This window comes from Trachypithecus francoisi, unplaced genomic scaffold (assembly GCF_009764315.1).
Source record: "Trachypithecus francoisi isolate TF-2019V2 unplaced genomic scaffold, Tfra_2.0 Lachesis_group11, whole genome shotgun sequence".
NCBI classification, from domain to species: Eukaryota; Metazoa; Chordata; class Mammalia; order Primates; family Cercopithecidae; genus Trachypithecus; species Trachypithecus francoisi.
The window spans coordinates 123,758,119-123,770,677 of record NW_022681456.1 but is presented as its reverse complement, the minus strand read 5'-3'; the positions used below and the strand labels follow the sequence as shown (position 1 = coordinate 123,770,677).

Below are 12,559 nucleotides of genomic sequence, written 5' to 3'. Positions count from 1 at the left end.
ATCAAAATAAATTTTTCCCTTGGGGATACTAGAATGTATACTATTATTGTCTTTTGCATTTTAGTTATACATTTTTAGGTAGGGAAAAGACGTCACTGTTTATATGTTAAGTGAACATTAGCTTCTTTTCCCCGGCTTTTGACTAAGGTTTAAAAGTTTTTTTTTTTTTGAGGCAGAGTCTCGCTCTGTCGCCCAGACTGGAGTGCAGTGGCGCAATCTCGGCTCACTGCAAGCTCCGCCTCCCGGGTTCACGCCATTCTCCTGCCTCAGCCTCCCGAGTAGCTGGGACTACAGGCGCCCGCCACCTCGCCCGGCTAGTTTTTTGTATTTTTAGTAGAGACGGGGTTTCACCATGTTAGCCAGGATGGTCTCGATCTCCTGACCTCGTGATCCGCCCGTCTCGGCCTCCCAAAGTGCTGGGATTACAGGCTTGAGCCACCGCGCCCGGCCAGGTTTAAAAGTTGACTTAGCTATTGAAGTCATCACTTGCTCTGAACAAAGGCACTAGTAAACTGCAGGGGAGGAAGAGGGCGTCTTCCTGCAGCGGATACTAGGGAATGGGAGATCCTGCAAAAAGAGATGCTCTTTTGGCAGGATACCTAACTTTTTTTTTCTTTCTTTCTTTCTTTCTTTTTTTTTTTCTTTTTTTTTTTGAGACGGAGTCTTGCTCTGTCGCCCAGGCTGGAGTGCAGTGGCCGGATCTCAGCTCACTGCAAGCTTCGCCTCCCGGGTTTACGCCATTCTCCTGCCTCAGCCTCCCAAGTAGCTGGGACTACAGGCGCCCGCCACCTCGCCCAGCTAGTTTTTTGTATTTTTTAGTATAGACAGGATTTCACGGTGTTAGCCAGGATGGTCTCGATCTCCTGACCTCGTGATCCGCCCATCTCGGCCTCCCAAAGTGCTGGGATTACAGGCGTGAGCCACCGCGCCCGGCCAGGATACCTAACTTTTCAAAAGCAAATTTATATAAGTGAAGCTGAATATGTCAGAGGAATTTAGTCTGGGTTCTCTCGGCAGCACATCCAGAGAATACTTTGAGTGGAAACTTTATTTGGAATTGTGTATGGAATAAAGGTAGGAAAGGAAGTGCAATAGGAAAGGGCAGGTGGAACACAATAAAGGTTATTTTCTTAATCCAGCTTCTAGAGGTGGTGACTAGAGCGTAACACTATAGAGTAATTCTGGGAAATGGGGCAAAACACAGTGTTCAGAATTACCTGACTTTAGGGCTGAGAGTGCTAGACTATATAGCAAATCACAAGATTCATTTGTCGAGACTCATTCTGGTGATGATTATTCAGCACTTCCGGATTAGCATGTCTGAGAGCAGCAAGGCTTTCAGCAGTTATTGGAGAAAAAAGAGCCCATAGATACAGCTATACAGATAACTAGTTGGCCATAGTTCCCCAAATATTCCAAGGGACAAAGGCGAGGCAATGATAACCTCAGGCCTCAGGAAAAAGTGGAGATGAGTGGGAGAGATACAGTACATGGAAACCATTCACCTGCCTACGTACAAAAATAAGTAAAAAGATCAGAGAGACCGGGCGCAGTGGCTCACGCCTGTAATCTCAGCACTTTGGGAGGCCGAGGCAGGAGGATCATGAGGTCAGGAGATCGAGACCTTCCTGGCTAACACGGTGAAACCCCGTCTCTACTAAAAAAAAATACAAAAAATACAAAAAATACAAAAAATTAGCCAGGTGCCTGTAGCCCCAGCTACTCGGGCGGCTGAGGCAGGAGAATGGCGTGAAGCTGGGAGGTGGAGCTTGCAGTCAGCAGAGATCGCGCCAATGCACTCCAGCCTGGGAGACAGAGCCAGACTCCGTCTCAAAAAAAAAAAAGAAGAAGAAGAAGAAGAAAAAAGAACAATCAGAGTTGGCAGCTCAGAAAGAGTTAAAGGAAGGAGGTATATATATATGTGTGTGTGTATATATATATATTTTTTTTTTTTTGCAGTGTGCGTGTGTGTGTGTGTATGTGTGTGTTTAGGTATCTTAAATATTTAAGCCTGGAGTTCTTGAAGTAAACTTGCATTTGTTGGATTTTTATTTCTAAGTCAGTGAACTAAGATGAAAAAAAAGGACAACGATTGATGGATGTATTCTCACCAAACATGGTTCTAAAAACTTAGAATAACTTCCAAATAAAGGTGTTGCTCTTAGTACTGAAAATGTAGTAATAATCCCTATTGCACATTCTGTCATAAATTTATACTGTCTCAAGAGAAAAACTAAAAGCAAACCCCTAATCTCCAATATTTTAAGGCAATTTTACATGGGGGGAAAATAATCAATATCAGATAGGTTTCTTCTAGATCAGCTTTTTCTAACACTAAAACTAAAAATGAATAGATTTCAAGTAAGCAAAGGATTTTTAAATAAATCACTTCAATTAAGATTTGCATATCATCTGGATGAAGTAGATTTTACACTTATATTCCTCAGTGAGGATTTATAGCTCAACAAATTTGGTGGTGCAATGAAAGCTGCTCTATGCACACAATGCAAACTGAAAAGATGGAAAGTTTAGATTTCATAAAAACTGAGAAATCAAAGCAGTCTTTGTTTTTCATTTTTTTCTGTTGTTGGTTGAAAGCCCATCTTTTTACAAAAAGGGTTATCTATAGTAATGTTATAATGCTTGAACATAAACAATATACAAAATATAATACACAAAATGTTTATTTGAGTGTCTGCTTTTATATGGGGATGCATGGTAGATTGTATTTCCAGATACTACATCATGGATCGAAATATCTCCTTTCGAGATTCTTATTCTAGTCAATCTCCTCCACATTGAAAATTTGACCTGTTCCACATCTGATATTCCCATTAACAAGGTTACTCTTCTGTAGACAAAAAAGTGTATATTGAAGTATCAGTATAGTATCTGAAGTAGATAACACGGTAAACAATATAGTAATGTATTAGTAAAAATAAGGAAAATAAAGAAGCTGAAGTCATGCTTAAAGAACTTTAAGAAAATGAAAATTGGGGGGGTTGAAAAAAGCTTTTAAGGCTAATGTGAATGAGGCATTCAAGTGGGAAACCCATCCAGTTCTACTGTTTTGCACTTTGCCTGTCATGGCCAGGATAATTAGGTAGAGATCAGAAGAACAGAGTGAGACATGGACATCCCAATTTATGTGACCTTGGGCAAATGACTTCGCTCTGTATGCCTCAGTTTTCTCATTGACAGATTGAGAATATTTATATATCTTTACTATCAAGGCATTTACAGAAATAAATGAGCTAACATATGCCAAGTGCTTTAAATTGTGTAAAGCACAAGGTAAGTAATAAATGTTTATTATTATTAAAAAAGGAAAATTCCGTGAGTAATTTTGTGATACTAAGTAAATTTACCTTTGGTTTGACCATCATTTCCTTCATGTTCCAGATAACTCTTTAAAATGAATTTGATTTTCAAACAATAAAAAACAAAACAGCAACAAAACTGCCTCTCACCTCCTCTCACCTTCTTTAGTCCTTGCCAAAGTGTTAATGTTACAGAAGTACTGTGAGAATTTCCTGTGTTGTGGTTCCTGGAACACTTTAGAGGCTTGTGATTCTACTGCTTCTTATTCACACTATAATACATGTCTCACCAATAGATGATTCAAGAACATCATTTAAATGCACAATTTTTCATTCTCTGTTTTGGCTAAATTTCTTCATACTCAACTTTCAGATTCTTTAATCTCCAGCTCAGCTCCAACAATTCAACGCTGTTCTATCTGAAAAAGTACACATCGTGCCTTCTCTACTTCACTCTTGGAACATAATTTCTCATGGCAGGTATGTGTGATTTCAGTCACTAAATTAAAAATAACCAGGAAAGCTATTTCTTGGGTTGGCTAATTTTGGGATAATGCTTTAAGAGAAAAGGACATGATTAACAGTGGGTGTTTTTAGGATTTTCATGCATTAGCACTTTCCACATTCATTTTATTCTCCTGATTCTTCATTGTGTAACTTAGACATGATTTCATGAAGCTTTTCTCACAGGTTTAAAGAGTGACTTCTGACAGGTCTACTTTTAAATTCTGAATGAGAACTGAACTTTAGCCTAAATTGTGAGCAACAGTATTCTAGCATAGCAATAGAAAATGCCAAATATTAATGACACAATGCTGAAAAGTTTTAAATTTACTATTTATGTCGTGACATCCAAAAATTGCACAAATGAACAGTTTGACACATTGTACTGTTGTTAATGACAACATCACTCTTTGAGAGTGTGTTCATGTTAGAATCTCCTAATGTGGAACTGTTTTAGGTGAAAAGCCTAGAAGCAAGTAATTTTGAGTATGAACAGACGTAATGTTCTTGGGGAAAAAAGATTATTCATGTATGTTCAATGTACTGTGAAATGAAGCCAGGCCTCCAAGGTGTTACCCATCTATTTGTTGTTATTAGTTATCACACCAAGCCCAGAACGTTCCTATGTCTTTTTTTCCCTATAATGTCTCTACGAACCCATGAGTAGCTAGACATTTATCAGAGCAAAACCTGCATAGAGATAAGGAGAGGACATACTCTCAGTAGCATTATTGTGACAATGGTAGACTATGTTAAATGAAAGATTCTTGAGCTACACACACTTTCATTTGATTTCTGACTTGGATACTTACTTGTTTTGATACCTTGAGAAAATAACATCATTATTGGACCTTATGTTTTCTCATCTATGTAATGAGAATCATGCTATCTATCTTGTGATTTTGTTGAGAGAATAAAAATAAGTATCTGTTAGGTAAGTCCATAAAACACAACATGGTGCCCGTTAATACCTTCTTCCTCCAGATCTTTAAGCATCTCTGCCAATTTAAAATATAAATGGTAAATTCACTTTACTGCGACAGAGCTGGTAGAGAAGAAAATGTTTGAATAATCTTCCTGAAGAATAAGATACATCACATAAAAATGTTGGTATTGGGTGAAGTCCTGATTGGAAAGTCTTCAGTGTTTTATTGGCAAGATGACTCCATTATCAAATGAAAGAATGTTGTGGATTCTCCCTCACTAGTTTCTGCTTTTAAGAACTCAGCTCCTGTGTTTGCTCTTTAAGTCATTACTCTGTCTGTCTGTCTGTCTTTCTCTACAGTGTTTAAGACCACTCTGTGGAGGTTAATTTCTGGGACCTTAGGGATAATATGCCTTTCATTGATGGCTACGTTGGGAATTCTGTTGAAAAATTGTAAGTTTTTCTAAGCAAGTCTCCATAAAAATCAAAACTGTGATGACATCATTTAATAATAAAGGCTTCATCTTACTAATGTGTAATATTTTATTATTTCATAAACCCATACCTAATTAAACAAATTTTTAAACATTTCTTATAGCTTTTACTAAGCTGAGTGTTGAGCCAGCATTTACTCCAGGACTCAACATAGAACTCCAGAAAGGTAGGTCACATTTTTTGGAAAACTTAGCATTGATAAGGGATTACATAAGCAGTTTCTTGTTTTTCACACAGAGAGTAGTGATGGAATATTATACTTAGTAATAGAAATTTGCCTACCAGTGTAGGATAGTCTCATTTTACATTACTCAATCTAATGTAAAAATGATTAAATTACGTTGAATGTGTATCATTGGTACATTTAACTAATCAGGAAAATAGTAGCCTGAAATGAAAGATATGTTTGCTATATGAGTGCTCACAAATAAGTAACAAAAAATAAACCACAGGAAATGTTACAGTTAATCCTTATTACCTGCCTGAATTTGCTTATAACCTATACTTTTGCATCTCATTACTTTTCCTTTTGCTCCTCCTGTACTCCAGAATACAATGCACAGATTTCTAAACCTTACTTATCCAGTGAAAGCCAGCTCAAAGTCCAATTTTTGTTTTTGGAGACGGAGTTTTGCTCTTGTCGACCAGGCTGGAGTGCAGTTGCGCGATCTTGGCTCACTGCCACATCCACCTCCCAGGTTCAAGCGATTCTCCTACCTTCCTGCCTCAGCCTCCCAAGTTGCTGGGACTACAGGCGCCCACCACCATGCCCAGCTAATTTTTGTGTTATTAGTAGAGTTGGGATTTCGCCATGTTGGCAGGCTGGTCTTGAACTCCTGACCTCAGGTCATCCACCTGCCTGGGCTTCCAAAGTGTTGGGATTATAGGCATGAGCCACCGTACCCGGCAGAGCCACTGCACCCGGCCCCAATTTTCTGAATATATTTTTTTCAGAATGTGCCCCAAGTTGTCTCACCGTCATCTGTGATTATATACTGCTTCATTTACAGAGCAACATCTTGGCCAGGCACAGTGGCTCATGCCTGTAATCCCAGCACTTTGGGAGGCTGAGGTAGGCATATTATTTGAGGTCAGAAGTTTGAGACAGGGCAACCCCGTCTGTACTAAAAATACAAAAATTAGCCAGACATGGAGGCACACACCTATAGTATCAGTTACTCAGGAGTCTGAGGCACAAGAATCACTTGAACCTGGGACGTGGAGGTTGCAGTGAGTTGAGATGGTGCCACTGCACTCCAGCCTGGGCAACAGAGCAAGACTCTGTCTCAAAAACAATTAAAAAATATAAAAATCTTCAGCACCACACATATGGCAAAGATTTGAGTGCCTGTGATGTGTCATGCTTTTTATTACTGTGGATAACAAATGTTGAAGACACTATTATTGATAAACTGTATAATTAAGCCTCAAGATAATTGGTTTATTTATATTCCCTTTTCAAAAATAAGATATCCAAACATATATCAAAATTCTCCAAATGTACTGTATTCTTTTCTGACTCAGAAAGTATGCTAAAATGTTTTCTTTCTTTAAATCTTTTTCATCTAATTAACTCCTATTTATGCTACGGTACTTAGTTTTGGGTCACTTCGTCAAAAAAAGGTTCTTGTAACTGGCCCTCATCTTAGACTCTCCTACATGCTGTTTTAACATACTTAATTTTTTTTTTTTTTGAGACGGAGTCTCGCTCTGTAGCCCAGGCTGGAGTGCAGTGGCCGGATCTCAGCTCACTGCAAGCTCCGCCTCCCGGGTTTACGCCATTCTCCTGCCTCAGCCTCCCGAGTAGCTGGGACTACAGGCGCCCACCACCTCGCCCGGCTAGGTTTTTGTATTTTTTAGTAGAGATGGGGTTTCACTGGGTTAGCCAGGATGGTCTCGATCTCCTGACCTCGTGATCCGCCCATCTCGGCCTCCCAAAGTGCTGGGATTACAGGCTTGAACCACCGCACCCGGCCTAACATACTTATTTTTTTTGCACTTATCTAAATCATCACTAAATATCATTAACAAATTATTGAAAATTATATAATTGTGATTCTATCTTTAGAATATAATCTCCATGAGGAAAAAGCATCATGTTCATGTCTAATTAGTTCACATTAGTAGCCTCTGAAGTGTGGTGTATACAGTAGATTCTGAAAGAATGTTAAAAGAATACACAGCAAATAATTTTTGAATAATTAAATAGCATTGAAAGAAATGTCTAGTCTCCAGTGTCATCAGTCATGCTTTATCTTTTCTGTCAGACTCTGACTGCTGTTCTTGCCAAGAAAAATGGGTTGGGTACCGATGCAACTGTTACTTCATTTCCAGTGAGGAGAAAACGTGGAACGAAAGTAGGCATTTCTGTGCTTCTCAGAAATCCAGTCTGCTCCAGCTTCAAAACAGAGATGAGCTGGCATGTGCTAAGTCTGATTTTCTACATTTTCTTTCATCTAGAAAACATATACTAGCTAAACAAGTTAAATACTTTAAGTCATTAATCACATAGTAAGTGGACAGTTACATTGGAATTGAATTATCTGTTCTGTGTACCTTAAAGTAGTCATTGTCAAATCTGTATTAAATTCCTCAGTGATTTATATCATGAGAATACAAATCAAGCTCGGTGCCAAATAAAGTGAAAGAAACTGTTCAGGAAGAATTCAAAGAAGATAATAGGTCATTATATTTACTCGTTTTCTTTGAAGAACCAACTAAATGACTGTAATTTTTAGTTTTTTAAATTGAATTTATAATTTCTTTTATAATTTTATAGTTTTTGTCATCTTTCTAGGATATAAACTAGTATGGAAAATATGGTAAGAAAAAGTACCCAATTCTTTTTGTTTGTTTGTTTGTTTTTTAGACAGAGTTTTACTCTGTTGCCCAGCCTGGAGTGCACTGGTGTGATCTCGGCTCACTGCAACCTCTGCCTCCTGGGTTCAAGCGATTCTTCTGCCTCAGCCTCCTGAGTAGCTGGGATTTCAGGCGCTCGCCACCAGGCCTGGCACTTTCTGTAATTTTAGCAGAGACAGGGTTTTGGCATGTTGGCCAGGCTGGTCTTGAACTCCTGGCCTCGGGTGATCCACCCACCTTGGCCTCCCAAAGTGCTAGGATTACAGGCATGAGCCATCAAGCCTGCACCTGGCCCTAATTACCCTTTTTCTTTCTTTTTTTTTTTTTTTTAGAAGGAGTCTGGCTCTCGCCCGGGCTGGAGTGCAGTGGCGAGATCTCGGCTCACTGCAAGCTCCGCCTCCCGGGTTCACGTCATTCTCCTGCCTCAGCCTCCCGAGTAGCTGGGACTACAGGCGCCCGCCACCTCGCCCGGCTAGTTTTTTTGTATTTTTTAGTAGAGACGGGGTTTCTCCGTGTTAGCCAGGAAGGTCTCGATCTCCTGACCTCGTGATGCACCCATCTTGGCCTCCCAAAGTGCTGGGATTACAGTCTTGAGCCACCGCGCCCGGCCTTTTTTTGTAATTTTAGTAGAGACGGGTTTTCACCATGTTAGCCAGGATGGTCTCGATCTCCTGACCTCGTGATCCGCCCGCCTTGGCCTCCCAAAATGCTGGGATTACGGGCATGAGCCACCGTGCCTGGCCCCTAATTACGCAATTCTTAAAAAGTGAAAAAATTCTCCTGCTGCACACGGCACCTTTGCTGATTATATGCTGAGCAGATTATACCCATGGGATTCATCCTGCACAACGTCACTATTTTGGAATCAAATTTAATCATTGATCCCCCGTGAAGAAAGTGTTCCATGAAGACTCTACCTCCCTTTACAAGGCTTTTAATTCTTCAAGAAGTGAGATTTTGTAGTATTTTTTCTCCATATATGAATGGGCCTGATAAATGAGGACTTTGAGTCATGTGACTATACCTTTTAAAGAAGTTAAAAATAATTTCCGTTTGTGCGATGGACAGGCTGAATCTTATTCTAAACACTGACTTTCCCTCAAAATATGTTATTCCCAGAGTAGATTAAAAATAGATTAATGTGATTGTCTTTTACTTGAAGCAGGATTTTATGAGCTCCAGTCAACAATTTTACTGGATTGGACTCTCTTATAGTGAGGAACACACTGCCTGGTTGTGGGAGAATGGCTCTGCACTCTCCCAGTATCTGTAAGTTTCTGGCAATCATGGCCTTTTTTGTTCTTTATGAATTTGTCCTTAGATGTGATTAGTAAAGGTAACATCCAGGAGCACTGTAGCTGAAATAACCTGGTCTAGGGCATGAGAATACAGAAAAAGGAAAAGGTACAACAAAATGACAATTTTAGATCTGCCTAGAACATCCAAGTTAATGCTCAAGTGACGTGAAAGTTAGTGTATTTGTGGCCATAAAATAACTTTTAACATATGCGTTGTTTTTGCCTTAGTACAAGCACTTGGAATTATATGTGCATGTACGATTCTCATATACACAGAGGCAGTCCAGAAAAAATAATATATTTATTATTTTATCTATTCTGGTAGATCCCAATATTGTCAGCATTGTCTTATGTTTTACATGCTGTAGGCTCGTTTTCTGTATGTGTGTACTTTTTGAATCTCATTTTCATTTATAAACATGAGATTTGCAGCATGACACAGGGACAAAGTTTATGCTTTTGCTTGTTTTCCTAGACTAGATCAGATAATACATCTTAAATAAAATAGAAGAAAAGCATATCACATATTTAAACCATTAATGACAACAGAAAAACAGCAAGGAAAAACTGGCCTCAATGCTCTTGATTAGTAAGAAAATAACTGGGTCTTTTGTAGTATTACACTAGAGAATCATGAAAATTGTGGTTACTGAAAAAAAAAAGGACTCAATATGTTAATATCTCACTGAAATGCTTTTGAAAATTATATCATTTAATTGAAAAACTATCTGAACATTCTCACTTCCTTTTTGTGTATGTTAACGTTTTCTTCTTCATTACAGATTTCCATTGTTTGAAACTTTTAATCCAAAGAACTGCATAGCATATAATTCAAAGGGAAATGCTTTAGATGAATCCTGTGAAACTAAAAATCGTTTTATCTGTAAGCAACAGCTCATTTAAATGTTTCTTGGGACAGAGAAGGTGGAGAGTAAAGACCCAACATTACTAATGATGATACAGTTACTTGTTATATTATTACTAATTGTCTACTTCTGGAGTCTATAAAATGTTTTCAAACAGTGTCTTACACAATTGTCATATATGTGAAACAATGTGTTTTAAAATTGATGAACTTTGTATATCTACATTTGAAATTATAAAATTAATATGAATAATTTTGTGAGTATTTTGATTTAATGTATCTATTTAATGTTAAATTTGATGTAGTTTTATTGCACATTTATGTAATTTTATTTACATTCTTGCAAATTCTCATCACAAATTTAAATAAAATTGAATTCACATCAAATAAAATTTACAAAATAAAATTTAATTCACATTGCCCAGGCTGGAGTGCAGTGGCAAGATCATAGCTCAACTCCTGGGCTCAAGTGATCCTCCTGATTCAGCCTCCCAAGCAGCTAGGACTACAGGCTCCACACCACTATGCCCAGCTAAGTTTTAGTTTTTGTGAAGACAAGTTCTCACTGTGTTGCCCAAGCTGGTCTTGATCTCCTGGCCTCAAGGTATTCTGCCACCTTGGATTCCCAAAGTGCTAAGATTGCAGATGTGAACCACCATCCCTGGCCCTCTTCACTTTCTTGTATGAAGATTGATTTAGGAAAAATGCACTTCAGTTAACTGACAAAATATATAGGATGAAATATAATATCTTTCGAATGTTTAATTTGAACTAAGAGAGCTTATGCATTGCACTTTCTGGAGATTTGTAATGTTTTGGTTTTGTTGTCCATGTGATTACAAAATAATATATTTTAATTAAAAATTTTAAAATAATACAGGCAAGCATGTAACGATTATCAATTTTTTTTTGCACCAACTATCCTATCTCCCTGACCTCCTCTCATTAGGCATTATCTTCTGTATTGATTTTAACACTTAGAGTGGTTTTCTCTGTTATGAATCAAAGCTGGTCTATTTTCATCATTTTTGTGATAAAAAATTCATTTTGATTGACTTAGGATGGAAGGATTTGGACTGGGTCCGGTGGTTTATGCCTGTAATCCCTTTGGCACTTTGGGATGCCAAGGTGGGTGGATCACTTGAGGTCAGGAGTTTGAGACCAGCTTGGCCAACATAGTGAAACCCTCTCTCTACTAAAAATACAAAAATTAGCTGGGCATGGTAGTGCGTGCCTGTAATCCCAGCTATTTGGGAGGCTGAGGTGAGAGATCTCCTGAACCTGGGAGGCGGAGGTTGCAGTGAGCCAAGATTGCACCACTGCACTCCAGCCTGGTCGACAGAGCAAGACTCCTCTCCAAAAAAAAAAGATGGAAGGATTTGGAACCTTAATTGCATCTGAAAAACTGCCTCACCTTTGTTATTTGGTGTACTCTAACCACAGAGTAACATCCCATCATAATCCCAAATTCTACTCAAACTAAACGGGAAGGGATTATGCAGGTGTACGCTAGGCCACTGGTGTACCAATTAGAAACCACTTTAGAGTTATGTCTACTGTACCCACATAATCCTAAAAATATGTTACAACTGCTACTTCATAGTTTATGCCATTTATTTTATTTATTTATTATTATTATTTTTTGAGACATGGTTTCATTCCCACTACAGCCCAGGCTGTAGTGTAGTGATGCAATCATGGTTCACTGCAGCTTCAACTTCCCAGGCTCAGGTGATCCTCCCACCTCAGGCTTCTGACTACTTGGGACTAAGGTACAAGCCATCATGCCCAGCTAATTTTTTGTATCATTTGTAGAGATGGGGTTTCGCATTGTTGCCCAGGCTGGTCTCGAACTCTTGGGCTCAAGGATTCTGCCCGCCTTGGCCTCGCAAAGTGCTGGAATTACAGGCATAATGTATCCGGCCAGTTTATATAATTTAAACATTGCCTTTTGGTTCCTTAATTCATGTATGCTAGGACAAGTAATTATTTTCTATTTTTCTCAATATGTTAATTATTGGTTCCTCCATTAGTTGTGAAGTTCGAATTAGGGAAAAGGAGTTAGGCTGGTGGGAGCAGAGGAAAGCAGAAAGAGAAAGCAGATAAGCTATGAGTCTGCCTTTCTTTACGGTCCAGGATATGGGCCATGTGCTAACCTATCACCAGACACCTGCAAGTTAGCTCACTGCAACATTGGCGTTATCAGTACTGGACAAAGCCCTCTGCAGCGTACAGCATAAACACTATTCCATAAAATCTTCAGCAAGCCTTTGTTTCTTTGCAGTCAGTTTTT

General features: G+C 38.8%; 1 protein-coding gene across 6 annotated transcripts; it reads left to right on the top strand.

The window, feature by feature from the left end:
* The first annotated feature begins 3,341 nt into the window (after window positions 1-3,341).
* On the top strand, window positions 3,342-11,634 carry KLRD1 (killer cell lectin like receptor D1). Of its 6 annotated transcripts, none has more exons than XM_033222921.1 (6): window positions 3,342-3,800; window positions 5,110-5,202; window positions 5,348-5,410; window positions 7,512-7,663; window positions 9,269-9,372; window positions 10,184-11,634. In XM_033222921.1, exons 1-6 carry the CDS (start codon window positions 3,794-3,796, stop codon window positions 10,302-10,304), a joined length of 540 nt encoding a protein of 179 aa, XP_033078812.1. In that variant the 5' UTR covers window positions 3,342-3,793; the 3' UTR covers window positions 10,305-11,634. The 6 variants fall into 6 exon arrangements, 4 of the variants coding, with proteins under 4 accessions (XP_033078812.1, XP_033078811.1, XP_033078813.1 ...); XM_033222920.1 differs by having other exon boundaries at window positions 9,266-9,372; window positions 10,184-11,150; XR_004440051.1 differs by having other exon boundaries at window positions 3,526-3,800; window positions 7,512-7,601; window positions 10,184-11,150.
* Window positions 11,635-12,559: the final 925 nt, after the last annotated feature.

Bases quoted from the DNA above. Each gene is read 5' to 3' on its own strand.
- KLRD1 (XM_033222920.1), top strand. The intron at 5,203-5,347 runs GTAAGTTTTTCT...CATTTCTTATAG, and splicing joins GGGAATTCTGTTGAAAAATT to CTTTTACTAAGCTGAGTGTT. The intron at 7,664-9,265 runs GCATGTGCTAAG...TTTTACTTGAAG, and splicing joins TTCAAAACAGAGATGAGCTG to CAGGATTTTATGAGCTCCAG.